The sequence below is a fragment of the Nyctereutes procyonoides genome, unplaced genomic scaffold, assembly GCF_905146905.1.
Source record: "Nyctereutes procyonoides isolate TBG_1078 unplaced genomic scaffold, NYPRO_anot_genome, whole genome shotgun sequence".
NCBI lineage: Eukaryota > Metazoa > Chordata > Mammalia > Carnivora > Canidae > Nyctereutes > Nyctereutes procyonoides.
In genome coordinates, this window is record NW_026575135.1 from 51,533,522 (window position 1) to 51,553,979 (window position 20,458).

The window sequence follows — 20,458 nt, forward strand, 5'->3', positions numbered from 1 at the left end:
TAGGAATTAAATTCTCTTCCTTTAAAAGGAACCAAACTATGGGTGGTGGTAAAGGATTACAAGAAGTCTCACTTACTACATCATGGTATTGTTTTTTGTTTTGTTAAATTGGCTCATTTTAATGTTTGTAAAAAAAAAAATACCCCCAAAATAAGTTGAAACATTTAATATCTACAGTGACTGTTTAGCTTTCTTCTGTTTCTTTCTTTAAAATTTAGATTTTCTTCTGTTTCTTTAAAATTAAAAATCATTTTGGGCAGCCTGGGTGGCTCAGCAGTTTAGTGCTGCCTTCAGCCCAAGGCATGATCCTGGAGACCAGGGATCTCCCACATTAGGCTTCCTGCATGAAGCCTGCTTCTCCCCCTGCCTGTGTGTCTCCCACTCTCTCTGTGTGTATCTCTCATGAATAAATAAATAAAATCTTTTAAAAAGTTAAAAAAAATAAATCTTTAAAAAATTAAAATAGGGATCCCTGGGTGGCGCAGCGGTTTAGCGCCTGCCTTTGGCCCAGGGCGCGATCCTGGAGACCCGGGATCGAATCCCACATCAGGCTCCCGGTGCATGGAGCCTGGTTCTCCCTCTGCCTATGTCTCTGCCTCTCTCTCTCTCTCTCTCTCTCTCTATCATAAATAAAAAATAAAAATAAAAATAAATTTTAAAAATTTAAAATAAAAAATCTTTAATAAAAGTTTTATTGAGGGATGCCTGGTTGGCTCAGTGGTTTAGCACCTGCCTTCGGCCCAGGGCATGATCCTGGAGACCCGGGATCAAGTCCCACATCAGGCTCCCTGCAAGGAGCCTGCTTCTCCCTCTGCCTACGTCTCTGCCTCTCTCTCTGGGTCTCTCATGTATAAATAAAAATCTTAAAAAAAAAAAAAAGTTAAATAAATAAAAATTAAAAAAATTATAAAAAAAAGGGATCCCTGGGTGGCGCAGTGGTTTAGCGCCTGCCTTTGGCCCAGGGCGCGATCCTGGAGACCCGGGATCGAATCCCACGTCAGGCTCCCAGTGCATGGAGCCTGCTTCTCCCTCTGCCTGTGTCTCTCCCTCTCTCTCTCATTCTGTGTGACTATCATAAATAAATAAAAATTAAAAAAATTATAAAAAAAAAAAAAAAGTTTTATTGAGATAGAATTCACATACCATAGAATTCACCCTTGTAGAAGATAACAATTCAGTGATTTTTTAAAAAAATGTATTCCCAGAATTGGACAACCATCACCACTAATTCCAGATCCATCTCATTATCCCAAAAAGAAACCCCATGTGAATTAGCAGTCATTCTTCATATCCCTGCCAACTCCCCCACAGCACTAGGCAGCCACCAGTCTATCTCTGGATTTGCCTATGCTGGACATTTCATAATTTTTAAAATATTTTATTTATTTATTTTAGAGAAAAAGGGAGCATAGACAATAGGGGTGAGGGGTGGGGAGCAAAGGAGAGGCAGAGAAACCCAAGCACCCCCAAGATCATTATCTGAGATGAAACCAACAGTCCAACAGCTAATAAATAGACTCTTGATTTCGGCACAGAATGTAGTCACACGGTCATGATTTTGGAGTCATGAGATCAATCCCCACATTGAGCTCTGCACTCAGTGAGGAGTCTGCTTAGGATTCTCTCTCCCTCTGCCCTTCTCCCCACCCACCACAGGAGTGCACATACTCTCCCTCTCCGAAAGGTAAAATCTAAAGAGTCACACAGCATTAGGTCCTTTGTGACTGGCTTCTGACACTCAGCATAATGTTTTTAAAATTCATCCATGTTGTGTAGCACCTATCATTACTTTATTCTTTTTTGTTGACAAATAACATTTCATTGTATGGATACACCTTTTGTTTATCCATTCATCAAATAATGGGCATTAGGGTTTTGGCTATGTTGCTATGAACATTCGTATGCATATTTTCTTTTTTTTTTAAATAATACATTAGATTTTTTAAAATAATTATTTTAAAAATATTTTATTTATTTACTCATGAGAGACACAGAGAGAGAGAGGCAGAGACACAGGCAGAAGGAGAAGGAGGCTCCATGCAGGGAGCCCGATGTGGGACTCGATCTGGGGTCTCCAGGATCACACCCTGGGCTGAAGGTGGCGCTAAACCACTGAGCCACCCGGGCTGCCCTCGTATGCATATTTTCTTGAGTATGTTGTACATGCTGAGTAGAATTCCTAGGTCATATGGTAACCTAACTTCTGGAGGAAGTGGCAGACTGTTTTCCATAGTGGCTGCAACATTTCGCATCCCAACTAGCAGTGTATGGGGGTTCCAATTTCTCCACTTTCTTGCAAATACTTCACTTGTCACTGTCTTTTTTTTTTAATATTTTATTTATTTATTCATGAGAGACACAGAGAGAGAGAGACAGAGACAGAGACACAAGCAGAGGGAGAAGCAGGCCCCATGCAGGGAGCCCGACATGGGACTAGATCCCAGGTCTCCAGGATCACACCCTGGGCTGAAGGCGGCGCCAAACCGCTGAGCCACCTGGGCTGCCCCTACTGTTTTTTTTTTTTAAACCGCCACTATGTGACATCCAGCAAGGGACTTTCCATCTATCACCTTATGTATAAAACTGAGAGGATGGACCGCATCAGTGAATTCACAATTTGGCCAATCATCAGAATCACCTGTTCAGTGATTTCATTTTATGCAAAGTAAGTATTTCGGTGAATAGGTTAGAGAATGAATGAGTAACTTAGTAATTTGTTGTGAGATGTAAAATAATCAAGACATAAAGGGGCTCTCCTCAACTACTGCCCTTTAAAGATGTACATTGAATCCTATTTGTGGATTCCATATTTGCCAGTTTGCCTACTCACAAAAACCTATTTTTAACTCCCAAACCAACACTCGGGCTACTTCCATGGATGTTCAGAAACATGCTCAGGACAGCAAAACAATTTGAGTTTTGAATTTGAGAATTTTCTAATTAGTCTCGTTGTTTTCATTTTTATTTCCCTGGTAACTTAGGATATGGAGTATCTTTTCAAGTGCTTATCAGCCAACTGTTTATAGAAAATATTGAATACTGTTCATTGAGTAAAGACATGTCTATTCAAATCATTTACCCACTTTTTAATTAAGTTGTCTTTTTGGTTAGCTAGAGAATTTCTTTATATAATCTAGATATAAATTCCTGATCAGATATATGATTTGCAAATATTTTCTCTCATCCTATGGATTGTTTTTACTTTTTTGATGGTGAAACACAAAAGTTTTTAATTTGGGGGCACCTGGGTGGCTTAGTCAGTTAAATGGCCAAGTCTTTATTTCATGAAGGTCATGAGATCAAGCCCCAAGGTGGGCTCTACACTCAGTGCAAAGTCAGCTTGAGATTTTCTCCCTGTCCCTCTGCTTGTGTGCCCTCACTCTCTCTCTAAAATAAATAAATCTTTAAATTATTTTTTTAAATTTTGAAGAAACCAAGTTTATCTATTTTCCTTTTTTTTAAAGGTAATTCTACATCCAACGTCAGGCTCAAATTCAAGACTGCAAGATCAAGAGTTGGATGCTCTACTGATAGAGCTAGCCAGGTGCAGCTATTTTTTCTTTTGTTATGCTTTTGGTGTTAGAGCTAAGAAATCACAACCTAATCAAGGTCACAAATATTTTCTTTTACTTTCTTCTAACAGTTTTAATCTCACATTCCAGTCTATGATTCATTTTGAGTTAATTTTTCTTAACTGTGGTAAAACATGATATAGAAAATTTACTGCCTTAATTTTTATCTTTCATTTTTTGAAAAATTGATTTTTAAATAAGCTCTACACCCAATGTGAGGCCCCAGCCCCAAAGGCCTCCTTGCCTTTTTAATATGCTAAGGGCCCAACTTCATTCTTTTGCAAGTTTACTTTTCCCAGAACCATTTGTTGAAAAGACTGGCTTCTCCCCATTGAATGGTCTTGATATCCTTGTCAAAAATCAAGTCAGCACAGGGACGTCTGGATGGCTCAGTTGGCTAAGTGTCCGACTGTTGATTTTAGTTCAGGTCATGATTTCAGGGTCATGGGATCAAGCCCTGCATCAGGCCTTGCACTGGGCACCAAGCCTGCTTGAGATTCTTTTCTCCTTATGACACCACCACCCCCATCCCCACTCATGTGGTGTGTGCTCACTTTCTCTCTCAAAAAAACAAAATCAGTTCAGCATATATGTGAGTTTTTTTTTTTTTAAGACTATCTTTATTTATTTGAGAGAGAGACAAAAATAGTCACAGACATCGAGAGAGAGCACAAGCTGGGGAGAAGAGGGCGAAGCAGGCTTGATCCCAGGACCCTGGGATCATGACTTGAGCCAAGGCAAATGTTTAATCGAATAAGCCACCCATGCACCCCGTATTCCATTATTCTTAACATCTCTATCCTCAGATATTTTTTGAATGAATGAACGAGAAGGGAAAAAGAAACCTACATTTAATCTGAATTTGAACATTAACTTGTTTTTGTTTGCCTCAGAATTAACTTTATCTCCATTACTATTTCCTTTTCTGTAAAATGAGGAATTGGAGCAGAGGACTTTTACAATTTCAATAAGCTTATGATTTTATACTCAAGATCTTTTCCCTCAATATATTAGAGTCATATCATACACACCATACATACATATATACATAATGTCAAATACTCATGATACATTTCTAAAACTGAAAATTCCTAAGGCATTTCAATAATTTACGTATATGCTACATACCTTCGATATCTGAAACAATTAGCATCTGAGGTTGAGAGAGACCTTCTTGAAGACTGTAGAAGTGGATTGTACTATCAAATGTAATGAAGCCAATTTTTGTCCTAGTGTTGCCAGGAAGCCTACAAACAAATTCAGAGAAGTATTGTATCGAGTTGTTTTGTTTTTTAAGATTTTATTTATTTATTCATGAGAGACACAAAGAGAGAGCCAGAGACACTGGCAGGGGGGAAGCAGGCTCCCTATGGGGAGCCTGATGCGGGACTCAATCCCAGGACCCCAGGATCATGACCTGAGCCAAAGGCAGACAATCACTGAGCCACGCAGGCATCCCTGCATCAAGTTTCCCATATACATACATATATAAAATATCTGTGAAAAGTTAACATACAAAGAACTACTTTTGTATTATAGAAATTGTCCCAAGTAAATGTTTAATCCACTTTATGTGCATGAAACATACCCTACCCAAAGTGAAAACACTATGCATAAGCCAAACAATCAACAAAACCCTGCAATAATACAGCAATCCCAAACTCATTACACCTACAGAAAGTTCTATCAGTCACACAGGAAATGGTATATAAGAAAATACTTTGAAATATATACAAACCTTTTCATGTTCTTTTTTTTTTTTTTTAAGATTTTATTTATTTATTCATGAGAGACACAGAGAGAGAGAGAAAGGGGCAGAGACACAGGCAGAGGGAGGAGCAGGCTCCACGCAGGGAGCCCAACTGGGACTCGATCCAGCAACTCCAGGATCACACCCTGGGCCGAAGGCAGGCGCTAAATCGCTGGGCCACTGGGGCTGCCCCCTTTTCATGTTCTTGTAATGAAAACTTTGTAGATGATTTTATCAAAAATATTTCCAAAAATTACTAGCAACTCTAAAACATTATCTGTCTGTCTGTCTATTTTTAAGTGGGCTCCATTCACCACCCTGAGATCAACACCTGAGTTGAGATCAGGGATTGGACACTTAACCAACTGAGCCACCCAGGCACCCCTAAAATAAAATATAAATTAAGGTACTGCACATCTGTTCTTACGTTGTTCATCTTAAGAAGAGCAGCAAAAGGGATCCCTCGGTGGCGCAGCGGCTTAGCGCCTGTCTTTGGCCCAGGGCGCGATCCTGGAGACCCAGGATCGAATCCCATGTCGGGCTCCCGGTGCATGGAGCCTGCTTCTCCCTCTGCCTATGTCTCTGCCTCTCTCTCTCTCTCTCTCTCTCTCTCTCTCTCTCTCTCTCTGTGACTATCATAAATAAATAATAAAAAATTAAAAAAAAAAAAAAGAAGAGCAGCAAAAGTATTTGTCTTAAAGAACTTAAATGTGTGGACCTACAGTTTCTTAAGGAGAGAGATAAACTAGTTTTCATTCTTGTTGTACATTAAAAATACAAATGCTGGCAAGAACAAGAAGGCTCCTTTCGCCCAGGTAAGGGACTTAGTCCATTTCTGGTAAGTTCTGGCTCTTCACATTCTTCCATACCAAACAAGAGCACATATTTCATTACAGAAAAGTCATACTAGCTTTTACAGGTTACACTAAGTATCTAAGAACCATTTAAAGTATAAATATTTTGGGATGCCTGGGTGGCTCAGTGGTTGGGCGCCTGTCTTTGGCTGAGGGCATGATCCCAGAGTCCCGGGATGGAGTCCTGCATCGGGTTCCCCACAAAGAGCCTGCTGCTCCCTCTGCCTATATCTCTGCTTCTCTCTCTGTGTCTCTAATGAATAAATAAAATCTTAGAAAAAAAAAGTATAGATATTTTTAAAACTTAATAGATATGACAATTAAATGCAATGTGTACACACTGTTTGGATTCTTATTTTAACAAATCTATAATAAAGACATTTCTGACAAAAATAAAACCAAAAATTGAACCAGGTATTAAGTCATATTATGGAATTATTGCCAATTTTGTTTGGTGTGATACTTGTATTTTTAGGCTTAAAAATAATCACAAGTAAGAGGTATAGGCTGACTGAGAATTGAGTTAAAATACTCAAGGGGAAAAAAGTGTATATGGGAGGGATTAGATGAAACAATAACAGATGAACACTAAAAATGTTGAAGTTGAGGGATGGGTACCTGGAAGTCTACTATGTTCTTTCTATTTATTACATGTTTGAAGTTTTTCCCTAATAAAAAGTTAAAATAAATTTGTTTCTCAGAGATTGAGCCCTAAAACAAACAATTTATCTATTTATTTATTTTTTATTTATTTATGATAGTCACACACAGAGAGAGAGAGGCAGAGACACAGGCAGAGGGAGAAGCAGGCTCCATGCACCGGGAGCCCAACGTGGGACTCGATCCCGGGTCTCCAGGATCGCACCCTGGGCTAAAGGCAGGAGCCAAACCGCTGCGCCACCCAGGGATCCCCTGAAACAAACCAATTTAAATGGACTTTTATAACACAATATACAGCTGTTTTTGTATTTTGAAACTATTTATTCATTTTTGCAAACACTGTTAGTTTCAAATTTAAGCTGAATTAAAATACTTACAAGTCCAGATTGTCTAACAAACTCTGGCAAACTGAATTCAAGTATCCTGTTTCAACTGCATTGTGAGATACATCAAATACAAAGAGGTACACTGGAGGTTGAGGTGGTCTTAACTGAAGAAAAGAAAGATCTCATTAAATACATTATCAGGATTAAATCTAAATTTACCATTTCTCCAATCCACCTACAGCAAAACAATAAACATTATTTATAGATTAAGTGGAGACAATAATAAACAATAATGGATTCAGAAAATAAAACAGAAATAACAGGAGTTTTTTACAGGCAAAACTACCTTACATTGTTCTCAGATGCAAAGTTAGAAAAAGAAAAGTGAAGATGTAAAAAATAAAAATAAAAATAAAAATAAAATAAATAAATAAAAAAAAAAAAAGAAAAGTGAAGATGTGACTGCCTTAAGTCAGAGAGTTTTTCTCTAGGACAAGGGAGAGAAAATGTAATCAGAGAGCTTCTGGGAATATTAGCAATGATCAATTTCTGTCCTGCATGGTGCTAACACAGGTGTTTATAATCATTTAGTAACCTACACATTTATGATTTATAGACTTTTCCATATGTACACTATATTTCACAATTTAAGGAAACTGCAGTTGTAAAAGTGACAAATCAAGTTAGCTTGAGCTGGTTCCTTAACCAACGCATTTTATACAAGATCCATAAAAATGTACAACTATATTTTAAAATTCTAAACTCAAAGAATTGTTCTCCAATTCAATAAAAAGCATCAAATAACTACAATGAGAACTGGGCATGGAGTGTACTAACTTTCTAATTTTTTTTTTGCACAGACCACTTGCCAAATTCAGAGCATCTGTCACCTAAGAGATAAATGAAGAAGGAGCAAAATATCTTGAAATAGGCAAGTTTACAAATTTAAAGGAAGTCAGTTCTGCAAAACTTGGGAGACAAGACACCTCAGGAGGCCAATACAAAAGAACAGATGCTTCGGATTTTTTGGCTTTAATTCAACAAAGAGACAGCTACACTAGGAAAAACTATTACCAACCGTTGAAATATCACAAAACTGTAACTACAGTGTCTTCTACATTGAACTTTCTGTGGTGAAAAGAAAATGAACCCTCATAATTTCTATTTCCCATTGCCCAGACAGAGATTACTCCATAAAAACATAGTAAGATAAAATAAAATATATAAAGTTGAGGTTATGTCTTATCTTCACATTCCCTCTATTAAGAGGCAACTATGGTTTGGTGAAAGAGTAACCAAACCAAAAGGCATAGATTTTTACCCAAGATCTCCCAACTTGCTTTGTAAAATGTAAAGTGCTAGTTAAACATTAGGCATAATTATTTTTTTTTAAATGCAAGACCTCAGATACTCAACATAAAATTTTGTTAAAGAATGCTACAATGTTTTATTTATTTATTTATTTTATTTATTTATTTTTTTTTTTTTTACATTTTTATTTATTTATGATAGAGAGAGGGGCAGAGACAGAGGCAGTGGGAGAAGCAGGCTCCGTGCACCGGGAGCCCGACGTGGGATTCGATCCCGAGTCTCCAGGATCGCGCCCTGGGCCAAAGGCAGGCGCCAAACCGCTGCGCCACCCAGGGATCCCTACAATGTTTTATTTAAAGCTCAGTGTTAAAATAAAAAAATAAAGCTCAGTGTTAAATAAATATGTTATATAAAAAAATGAAAGCTTACCATGTATTCTGAAGGAGCCATAAACTCAATTGTAGCATTCTGAACTTCAGGTCTTCTATGAGGTTCTCCATAAACTCTGGTCAAAGGGTTGTACATGAATTCCTCAGGAACTGTAAGTTAACAATATCCAATGATAAAACTGAAAGGATCAAGTATTATATTATCTTGCACTTAGCTGTTTTCTTAATTTGAGGATTTATAGATAAGTCAATACAGACTAAATATTAAGGGATAAATATACTTTGTTTTTGAGTTCTGCTTTTATAGCCACAATCCCAGTGATTTTTATTTTTCTATCTTCTAATATGCTATCTTAATTCTTGCTAATACTGCTTTCCTAAAACAGCTTGAAAGGACAAAAACTCATTAAATACCAATTATAATCTTAAACATGAGACTAAATTTTGTCTTAAATTTCGTAATGGTACACTTGACATGAAATGTATAGACTCTGGCTGCCCCTACACAAAGCGATGGTGAAAATACTTTATAAGCTAAAGCTAAAGCCTAACAGTTCTGTGAATTCCATTAATTAATGAGGCCTTTATGGAACATCAGTTGCCTACCACTTATAATACACTAGTGCTCAAAGAATATTTTCTAAATTATCATTACATTTGTCTTTCCACTAACTGTTTAGAAATTCAAATTCCTGTATATGTTGAAGGGTAATCCATAGTTCATGAAATGTTCTGGGCTGCATACTAAAGTAACTTCTATCTTTATTATAATTTTATTTCACATACTGAAGCACATATACATAAGATTTTAAAGGCATACCAAACACCATACATACATTTTCTAAATTATTAGAGAGTAAAAATAATGTTCTTACTCTTCGCTTACTTTACTCCTAAAAAACTGAATGGTTTTTAAAAATCTCTTAAATTTCCCATTTCCCAATGCTTAATGAAATTTCCTTCCAAACAAAGACCCAGTTTTCTTTTTTTTCTTTTTAATTTTTTTAAAAAAAGTAAGTTCTATGTACAACATGGGGCTTGAACTTACTACTGCAAGAACAAGAGTCACATGCTCCACTGCCTAAGCCAGCCAGGTACCCCAGAAACCTAATTTTCAATATTAATATCAGTATACCCTTTTTCCTCTCTAATCCTGATAAAATGTTATTGTTTAGTTGATACTCCTTAAACATAGACTATAAACAGCTCTGAAAGAGATGTCTTCTTCAATTACTGAAAAAACTACATTCAACTAACCTAGCACTGCCCACCTCCCTTCATACAGCAGCAAATGAAGCTAATGGCAGCTATTCTGTGGACTTATTTTCTTTTACTCTAGAGAAAAGGCATGGGACAATTTCTAAATAAAAATATTTCTTAAATTATAGGCTAAATTAATACCATGAACTATGCCATTTATTATATACCCAATATAATAATGTGAAAAAGTGGTATCAAATATTACTACATTCTTTGCTCAAAAAGTATAAATGTATATATATATGTATATATATATATATACACACACACACAAAGAATAGTTAACAGAAGTTATATCTGAATGGAAGGACTACAGGTAAGTAAGACAGAGTATTGTTTGTTTGGATTTTAACTTCACGTTTGTGTTATCTGCTTTTCCCTAAAACGCAAAGTGAAATTTGTAAATATTTTAAAAAAACATACCATCATTGACTCGGTAACATAAGTTACACTTCCATCTCCTTTGATCAAGAAAGTTGACAAAAGGGTTGATATATGTCCTACAGGAGCGGCATCTCACAATTGTACTGGAGGTCACCACAGGCAATTGCTAAAAAGCAAAACTAATTTTTTAAAGGCAGTGATCATCATGTCTAAAGGCCAAACATTACCATACCTCCCAAGTAACTTCTGAAATACTGTAATTTTGGAGAAAAAAACTAAAGGGTAAAAGGATGTGTTCAAATTGGCCCACACAAAAAATTATGTAGCTAAAATGTACTGATTTTAAAAACTACTCTTTTTCTCCAGGAACATTCTCATTTAATCTTGCCTTTTAAAAAGCATTTATTTTCTCCTTAAATATTTATATTATAAAACAAACATAGTAAATATTCAACATATTTTTGAGATGGATGGTAAAGTAAGGATCAACATTCTAAGACCAATGAAATGACCAAGTAAATTATTAGGAATTTTCTTCAAGTTACATTAAGAGGCTTACTAAGTTTGAATAAAAGAACTGTCACAAAGTAAGGTAAGGATAAATTATATTTAAATATTGAATTAAACTCTGCTGTTATGCTTCTATTTAAAGTTTATCCTGGGGCACCTGGGTGGCTCAGGTAGTTAAGTGTCTGCCTCTGGCTCAGGTCATGATCTCAGGATCCTAGGATGGGGCCTCACAAGCTCCCTGCTCAGTAGGGGAATCTGCTTCTTCCTCTGCCCCTGCCCCTGCTTGTGTTCTCTCTCTTGTTCACTCTCTCTCTCTCAAATAACAAATTAATTAATTAATTAAAGTTTATCCTTCACATTAAAAGTTCTCAAATCTTAATATAAATTTGCTTTGGGATAGCCACTTCACTTATGTAATGATCCTTTCAAAAGTAAGTCAAGGTCCCAGAGCCTTATGACAAAAGTAGAAGGGCTTCTTTGTTCTTCCCATGTGAGCAGAGGGAACGGCTTCCCAAAGCAACATACTTAATCCAAGAATGGCAGAAGTGGGAGACTGTGTACAGTATTTTAATATTTTATTTAATTTCAGAGACAGAGTGAACGAGAGAGAGAGAAAATGAGAGAAAGCACACATGAGCAGGGGGAGGTGTAGAGAGATAGGGAAGCAGACCATACTCTCTACCCCTGCGGGAACAGGGAGCCCAAGGCAGGGCTCAATCCTGGGACTCTGCGATCATGACCTGAGCTGAAGGCAAATGCTAAACCAACTGAGCCACCAGGCACCCCCTGGGTAAAGTATTTTATTTTATTTTTAGTTATTTATACATTTATTTTTTAAGATTTTATTCATTATTCATGAGAGAGAGAGAGAGGCAGAGACACAGCCAGTGGGAGAAGCAGGTGCCCTGCTGGGAGCCCCATAGCAGCCTTGATCCCAGGCTGCTGGGATCACAACCTGAGCCAAAGGCAGACACTCCACCACTGAGCTTCCTAGGCACCCTGGACAAGTATTTTATTTTATTTTTAAAAAGATTTTATTTTTATGTTATTTTATGTTTTAAAAGATTTTATTTTTATTTTTTAAAAGATTTTATTTATTCATGAGATATTTTATTTATATTTGAGAGAGAGACAGAGACAGAGATAGCGACAAAAAGCACAAGTGGGGATGAAAAGAAGCAGACTTCCTGCCAAGCAAGGAGCCCAATACTGGGCTCCATCCTGGGACTCTGGGATTATGACCTGAGCTGAAGGCAGATGCTTAACCATCTAAGCCACCCAGGCACCCAATTTATAACTTTTTAAAATAGCATGGTTTATTTTTTTTTCAGTGCCTTTATTCTATTCAGTACCTCTTGAGTTTTTCAAAAATAGGCTTATTTTACCTAATTTTGAAGTGTTTGGTAATAAAGGTGATGGCCGAATTAGAAATAAAGGAACTTGTCAATGGTCAAATTCCTAAAGATTGCTCAGAAATTCTATATGTGATTCTTGCACTACTATAGAAAATTCCTCACCATCAAAATAATTTTGCATTAGACATTTACTTTCATTAGTGAAACATACCACTAGGTCTTTGAAAGGATGAAGCAGCAGTCCCAAAGGAAGTTTGGCTTTATTCAGTAAGGCCTGAGTCTGAGGAATGCTAGTCAGCGTGCATCGAAATAACCTATACCAAAGGAAAAATCATGTATCAAATTTTTTTCTTTTTAAAAATCATGTGTCAGTTGTTGCTATGATTATTTCTGGACCCAAAAAAAAAGTTGTGAAAGGTACACATTTTTACAGTGGATCAAATTACAAAGAAACATTTCAATTATCCCTCTCAAATTTTATCCAATTAAATATTTATGTCCTACTCAGAAAGAGAGGCAGTATAATTAGTTGCAACCCAGTTGTATAATAGAACCAAAATAAAATATCCTCTTGGCTTGGCTTATTCATAAAAGACAATCTGGACTAACATATGACATATTTTTCTTTATATAAATCTAAATTACGCTGGAATTACAAGGTGATGACAACAACGTGCAAGTGCAAATTTAAGTTTATTACCAAAAAGATCAGTTTTGTTGAAGGTTCTAAAAAGACCGTTTAAAAATAACAAAATTCAGTATATCAGAGAGTTATCACCACATACATTTTTTTTATTTTTTTTAAGATTTTTATTTATTCATTCATAGAGACACAGAGAGAGAGAGAGGCAGAGACACAGGCAGAGGGAGAAGCAGGCTCCACGCAGAGAGCCCGACGAGGGACTCGATCCAGGGTCTCCAGGATCACGCCCTGGGCTGTAGGCGGCACTAAACTGCTGTGCCACCGGAGCTGCCCTCACCACATACATTTAAACTAATGATCCACTTTAAGGGACAAGAAAAGTATTATGTTATGAAAAATAATTTAAAATGAGAGCAATAAAGGATTATATAGAATCAAATCCCCATACTTTGGACTTTAAAATATTGTATTCACCACAATGATAATGAGATGTCATAGTCCCATTAAAGCTCATAATAGCAATTATCAGCTTAGAAGTTACAACCTTATTTCTTGAGCTAGAACATTTCAAATGTCAAGTAAGCAATTAACAGAGTTCTTTTTTCTGCATGAAAAGTTATTTTCATAAATTAAAGAAGTTTGTACAGTTTATTCCTAATACATGAAGCCCCCAAAATCCAAAATTTCTAGGATAAAATACCATACTTAAGAAGAAATGCTATTTGAAGCCTTACTCTGGGTTACAATTGAGTTTCTGGATATCTTCATGCAAATTTGGAACAGGAGGTTGCAAAGGTGTTGATGGAAGCATGTTTCTTTCTTGAAGAAGATTGATAACTCTTAGTCCCTCTGGATGTAGACTTAATCCACTCATGCTTGCAGTTAAATGATTAGCACCTAAGGGAGTCTAAAAATACAAAATTTCAAAGTAACTAGACTTTATAATGTTTTCAGTTGAAAAGAGAAGTATAAGGACTTGGTTACTGGATTTCACTCTAAATAACAAAACCAATCTAGATATCCTGGTCAATCTTTTTGGTTCTGGGGATATGTAATAAAACATAAGTCTTCTGAAATAACCACTATCCTAATTGGTTAGAAGTATTAATTACGCCTTCCTAAAACTTTTACATCTACATAGTTTAAATCAAAAGATGAAAAATTGGTAAAAAACAAACAAATCACAACCAAAAAGTTTACCTGAGTAAAGCCCTGTGGCCCACTTGAGTAATTCAAGGAAGAGGGTGGCATTCCAGTTGTACTAGGTGGTGCGGTGTTCTGATAACCAGGTGGTAAGGAGGGATATGAATATCCAACACTTCGGCTCATTGTGGGATTCTTATTAGCATACTGTGGTGTTGCTAGAAACAAGGTAACTTTTAAGTTCTATTTTATACTCCAGAATAGTTTAAATAAACACCTAACTCTAAAATCCCTCAGGTAATGTAATACTTACATTTATCACATTTGCAACATAAGACAAATAAACAATACTAACAAAGTAATAGCAATGATTAATAATCCAGTTAATATAGACTATAGCCATAAACATACAAAAATGAACTTGGTATATAAAAAAAGCTTGATACAGTTAATTTACTTTTTTATCATTTACTAAACTTTATATTCAGACTAAAATTCTAATTCAAAACACTTCAGTGAAAACATATTAATGTTCAACTCGTTAAACAGAATAAATAAAAAAAAAACAGAATAAATATATTTATATAGATTTAATTGATAAAAATACTCTGGAGCCGTATCATAATAAAGCCCATAATCCCAATTCTGAAAGGAAAAAAAGAAAACTAAAAAAAAATGGAGATAAAAAATGCTACCATAAGGTATTGTTGTATGACATGATTATGAATTTTTCTTCACTGTTTCCTATAATGAACACATACTAAAACAAAGAAAACAGAAAAAAAAAAAAACAAAAAAATAAAAAAAAAAAAAACAGCTTTCATAGCATCTCACCCAAGAAGCCACCGCCTTCAATTTCATCGTAACTATTGTGAACCACCATAGATCCATTATTGGTATTTGATGCAATACCTAAAAAGGAAGTTTATTAATAATATTTAAACTAGAACAATTATAACAGTTTCTGAAAATTCTGAACTAATGTCTAAAATTGAACATAACATTCTAAGTACTTTAACCCACAGCCCAGGAAAAGTGTCAAATGTTGAAATAAAAAATTCAAATAATTCAAGTTTTTAAATATAGAAAACATACGTTTAAAAAAAAAGAAAAGAAAACATACATTTTAAATAATTTTATGAACTTCTAAAACAGATGGTCTTTGTGCAGTTTATAAAATTATACACTATCTGAAAGATTTCAGCAGTTGAGAGCAGCATTAAAAACCTTTAAAGAGCAGTACACATCAAAAAAAGTTATCAAAATCAATACTATTTAAAAAATAAATTATGAAGATAAAAATACTTTTTTTTTTCAAAATATGGAACACAGTGGAATCTAGAATTAATTTGAAGGTGATATAAATAAATCACAATGATTGCTTTCTTCTGGGGAACAGTCACTAAAATAAATAAAAATCTTAACTTTCTTTCCCCTCATTTTAAAGACTTAAAGATAAATGCCAGGGACATCTGATTATGAAGAATTACTATCTATTTCTAGATACCTCTATTACTTATGAGCTCTAACTCGGGTATGGAAGAAACTAAACTTAGTGAACAGCATCAACCTTTAGCTTCTAAGTACAAAGGTGCCAACTTTTAATAGTCATTCTAACACCAAATAGATTAAGTTTAATAGTTTCAATAAAACCAACTTCTTGGGCAGCCTGGGTGGCACAGCGGTTTAGCGCCACCTTCAGTCCAGGGATTGAGTCCCATGTGTGGCTCCCTGCATGAAGCCTGCTTCTCCCTCTGCCTGTCTCTCTGCCTCTCTTTCTCATGAATAAATAAAATAAAATCTTAAAAAAAAAACCAAACTGAACTTCTTTCCAGTTCTCAAGACCACCATGACTTTAACCATGAGTTGATACAGAAAACCTTAGTAAAACTGTTTATAGGGATCCCTGGGTGGCTCAGCAGTTTAGTGCCTGCCTTTGGCCCAGGGCCCAATCCTGGAGACCCAGGATCGAGTCCTGTGTCAGGCTCCTGGCATGGAGCCTGCTTCTCCCTCTGTCTGTGTCTGCCTCTCTCTCTCTCTCTCTATGTCTATCATGAATAAATAAATAAAATCTTAAAAAAAAAGTTTATAAAAGTAAACAAAACCATTGGGTGTATTTTTAGTTGGTTAAAAATGCAAATATTTATTGTAGCTTAATTTTTAAAGTTATAATGTGGCAAACAAGGGGACGTTATCATTTTGTTACTCATCATTAACACCATTGTTTTCAAAATATTTACAAGTTGGTCTTTTCTCTACTTAAAATACTTAAAAAAAAAGGAAATGCTAGAAGAAAAAATAAAAATAATATTTATTATATTCAGTAGTAGGATATGCACAGTAGTTTTTCCACTCCTGCTTTCGTATTTCCACATTTTGCTGCAATGGTTAGGCTAAAATCAATTTTTTACTTGACAAATATATTGTTTAAACTAATAAACTTGTATTTTTTAAGTTATATCTGAAGATAATGCTTTAAAACATGTTACTGAAAAAAAAAACATGTTACTGTTTATATGTAACTTCAAAATACTTGCATATTTTACTTTTTATTTAGGCTCATAAATATTTGTTGACATTTACAATAATAAATGTCATAAGTCAAAATACTGCTTCTATGGAAAAGAGCCAATATATTAAAAGGATAGTTCTAACACCATGCCTAGAGAAGCAGAAATTCTCCTCTCATCTTCATCTGCCAAAAGGCACCTAACTTTACAGCTAAAATTGTTAAAATCTGCCCAGGAACAAAAAAAGTTAATAGCAGTAGTTCCCAAATACTAGGCCTAGCACAGGGTAGTAGAATCCTAAGGGGCTCTTTTAAAACTCTAAATTTCTGAAGGCCATCCTTAACCAAAACAACCATATTTTCTGGAAAAAGTATTATGTAAATGCACATAATTAATATTCATCCTTCTACGAGTCAAAACTTAAGAACTTGGTTTTTGCTTTGCTTACCTTCTTGGTTGACAGCTGAATTAAATGAGGGCTGGGGTACAGCTCTTTGTGATGATTTTTGAGGAGTGAGGGCCCTCACTGGAAGTGGTCCTCCAGTTGGAGGGGGCCCAAGAGGAGCTCCTGGTTGGAAAGTGGTAGGCAGAGGTGGATTCACTAAGGGAGGTGCAGAACCTATACAAACAGTTTTTCACAAGTCACTTAAAAACTTAAGAAAAAGGGCAAAACAGCCTTTTACCAAATATGAGTAACTTTCAAATTTATATTTTAATTAAAATCACCAACAAAATACCAGAAATATGTTACCTGCCCAGGTTTATGACGTTTTCATTTATATGTATGCTTTACACATTTACAAGTCTCTTTTATATGCTTATTTGCCAATTATTAAAGCAGCATCAAATCACACTTAAAGGCTAGATATAATGTCCTGTTTATTGATTAATTTTTTATTAACTGGTCACAGAGGTTCAACAAGGCCATATTAAATATTCCAATAGAAATTAACATAAATAAAATGTTATCCATGGCCTGTTAATGTATCCATTCAATTAACATCAACATCAACTAGAAAGCTTGACAGCTTTCTAAAACTAAAAACTATTGTGGTTATTCTAAATTCTCCAAGTTTTATTTCATTTTGCTTCATTTTAATTGGGGCACAACCTGTTAAAATGGGATTATAAATTTGTACCTTGTTCCATGTTTACCTAGTTATAATTAAAGGTAGTTTACTTTCAATGATGGTTCAAAGACTGTATTAAGAATAGTCCCTAGGGGCTCGTAGATGCCTCAGTTGAGTGATGGACTCTTCCTGATTTTGGCACAGGTCATAATCTCAGGTTCATGGGATAGAGGCCTGTGTGGAAGTCTGCACTGCACATGAAGCCTGCTTAAGGTTCTCTCTCTCCCTCTTCCTCTGTCCCTCTCTCTGCCCCTGCTCAGGAGTGCTCCCTGTCTCCAAAAAAAAAAAAAAAAAAAAAGCACCCCCCCTCTCTCACTCAAAAAGAAAGAAAGTAAAGAACACTACCTGGGCTTAAAAATCAGGAAATGAGGGCAGCCTGGGTGGCTCAGTGGTTTAGCGCCGCCTTCAGCCCAGGGCCTGATCCTGGGGACCTGGGATCGAGTCCCAAGTCGGGCTCCCTGCATGAGCCTGTTTCTCCCTCTGCCTGTGTCTCTGCCCACCCCCACCCCCGTGTCTCTCATGAATAAATAAAATCTTTAAAAAATTTGTTTTAAAAATAAAGCAGAAAACTTTTTAAAAAATCAGGAAATGATTTAAAGTATATACTTTATGAAACACTGGTATTCAAGAGGTTTAACAGTACTCATCAAACTAAACTAAGAATGACATGGTATTTGTCCTTTATATCTATTAGATCTTGCTGCCTTGATTTTACCAGTTTTCTATAGGACAGTAAGTTCTGATGAGTGTAAAAACATCATCAGTTAGTTTCAATAGTTTTGATATATCCCTATGATATCAAAAGTTCTAAAACCCACACCACCTGCTCATTCAAGTCAACGGTGTTCCCACCTTCTCATTTGCCAAAGAAGAGGAACAAAGTAGACAAAATAGATAAAATACTACTGTTAAGAATGTGATTAATTTTTCATTCCAGGGTTTTTTTTAATCCTCTGAATTTGTAAGTGAAATAGATTATTAATAAATAAAATTTACTTCTATTCTACCCATATTTGTAAAACCTTGTAGTTTTTTAAAATAAGGGAATAAAGATACCCAGATATGAAAATTTTCAATGTTTCTTCAATACTGTTCAATTCTCCATGGTCAAAATGAAAAAATGATCGTATTACTGAACCTTATAGCCCCAATAAGATGAACTGGTGCCCTGCTGACAACTGAAGACAAAGATTACTGCCCATATAACTTCCTTATCAAGGAAGCACTGATACATATCCAGGGCAATACAGACAAGTCAAAGGAACAAAAGGACAAGGTACACTACCAACTCAGCAGGAGCAAGAATGTATGATACATCTGACCACAAAGGTGTAACAACCTAATGTTCAACCAAATACAAGTGAGCGTAGAGAGATTTTTCAGAGGTTTAAGGAAAAAAATTTGAAACTACAACATGCTACATTTCATAAAGAACACATTTTTTTTCTAGCTGAATAATTTTTTTCCTTTTCAAGTAGGCTACATACTCAGCATGAAGTCCAACGCAAGGGCTTGAACTCATGACCCTGAGATCAAGCCTGAGCTGAGTCCAAGAGTTGGACGCTTAACCAACTGAGCCACCCAGGTGTCCCTCAAGTTGAATAATTCTTATTTGTAATTAATAGCTAGAGTTTTAGAACCTGCCCTCTGATATCTCTAAAGCTAATGTAAAAAATGTTAAAAGATGGGTTATTAGAAAAAAAAAAAGTCAGGTGGGTCACCCGGGTAGCTCAGTTAAGCACCTGCCTTACTCAGCTTAGGTCGTGATCCCAGGGTCCTGGGATGGAGCCCTGCTTCGGGCTCTCCTGCTCAGTGGGGATTCTGCTTCCTGCTCTGCTCCTGCCCTGTTGATGCCTGCAAATGCTAGCGTGCGTGCTCTCTATCTGAAATAAATAAATAAAATCTTAAAAAAACAAAAAAAAGAAGAAAGAAAAATAGAGAAATTTGATATGTGGACTCAAAACTTAGGATAACCTACAGTTTTGAGAACAGATAATCAGGCACCTACTATGAATGATGTGTTTTAAAAAAAGAAAGTAAAAAATGAGCAATTTTTTAGAGGTATCTAAGAAAAAAAGAGTAGTCATACATTTATTTAAGGTTCATTTTCTTAGTGCATGTATCTTTCTTTCCTCTTATATAGGAAACTTCTTAAATTTTGTCACCAGCTTATGTCTCTTTCACCACATCTTGGTGTTGCCTTCTACCTGATGACTTGTGAAACCCCCCGAAATTTCAGATTATTGATAATGTGCTTTTTAACGAGAAACTACGTCTACCAGTAAATAATTTTTAAACAGTAGCTTTACCCATTTTCTTGTGGCTCTGGGCAAAGTATTCAAGCCTTACATTTATCTGTAAAAGAGACTGTTGCGAAGATAAGTAAGATATCACATATAAAAGTTTGGTAAAGTGCTGGAAAATAAAAATATTCATTAAATGTTACCTACAGTTATCAACAATGACATGAAAATTGATTAATTTCAACTCACTGATGCTCATGGTGCCAAATGACTAAGAATAAAAGAAACCAAAGGATTTCAGTTTGACTACTGCAGAAGATTTCTACAAAGAAACCAATTTCTAGAAGCAGCTTTAACCTTTATAGGCCATAATGCAAAATGAATTCACCAGAACCAATGACTAATCAGAGGATAAGAA

The 20,458-nt window shown here is 35.7% G+C and overlaps 1 protein-coding gene across 1 annotated transcript in view; it reads right to left on the reverse strand.

Moving 5' to 3' along the window:
• The window catches only part of SEC24A (SEC24 homolog A, COPII coat complex component), a 61,299-nt gene that overhangs the window by 22,173 nt on the left and 18,668 nt on the right, over positions 1-20,458 (reverse strand). The window contains exons 3-11 of the mRNA XM_055302083.1: positions 17,116-17,286; positions 14,992-15,069; positions 14,215-14,375; positions 13,749-13,921; positions 12,583-12,685; positions 10,546-10,672; positions 8,903-9,012; positions 7,214-7,326; positions 4,701-4,819 (exon numbers count right to left, since the gene is read on the reverse strand). Of these exons, the coding sequence (XP_055158058.1) occupies positions 4,701-4,819; positions 7,214-7,326; positions 8,903-9,012; positions 10,546-10,672; positions 12,583-12,685; positions 13,749-13,921; positions 14,215-14,375; positions 14,992-15,069; positions 17,116-17,286 (1,155 nt within the window). The remainder of the gene's footprint in view (positions 1-4,700; positions 4,820-7,213; positions 7,327-8,902; positions 9,013-10,545; positions 10,673-12,582; positions 12,686-13,748; positions 13,922-14,214; positions 14,376-14,991; positions 15,070-17,115; positions 17,287-20,458) is intronic.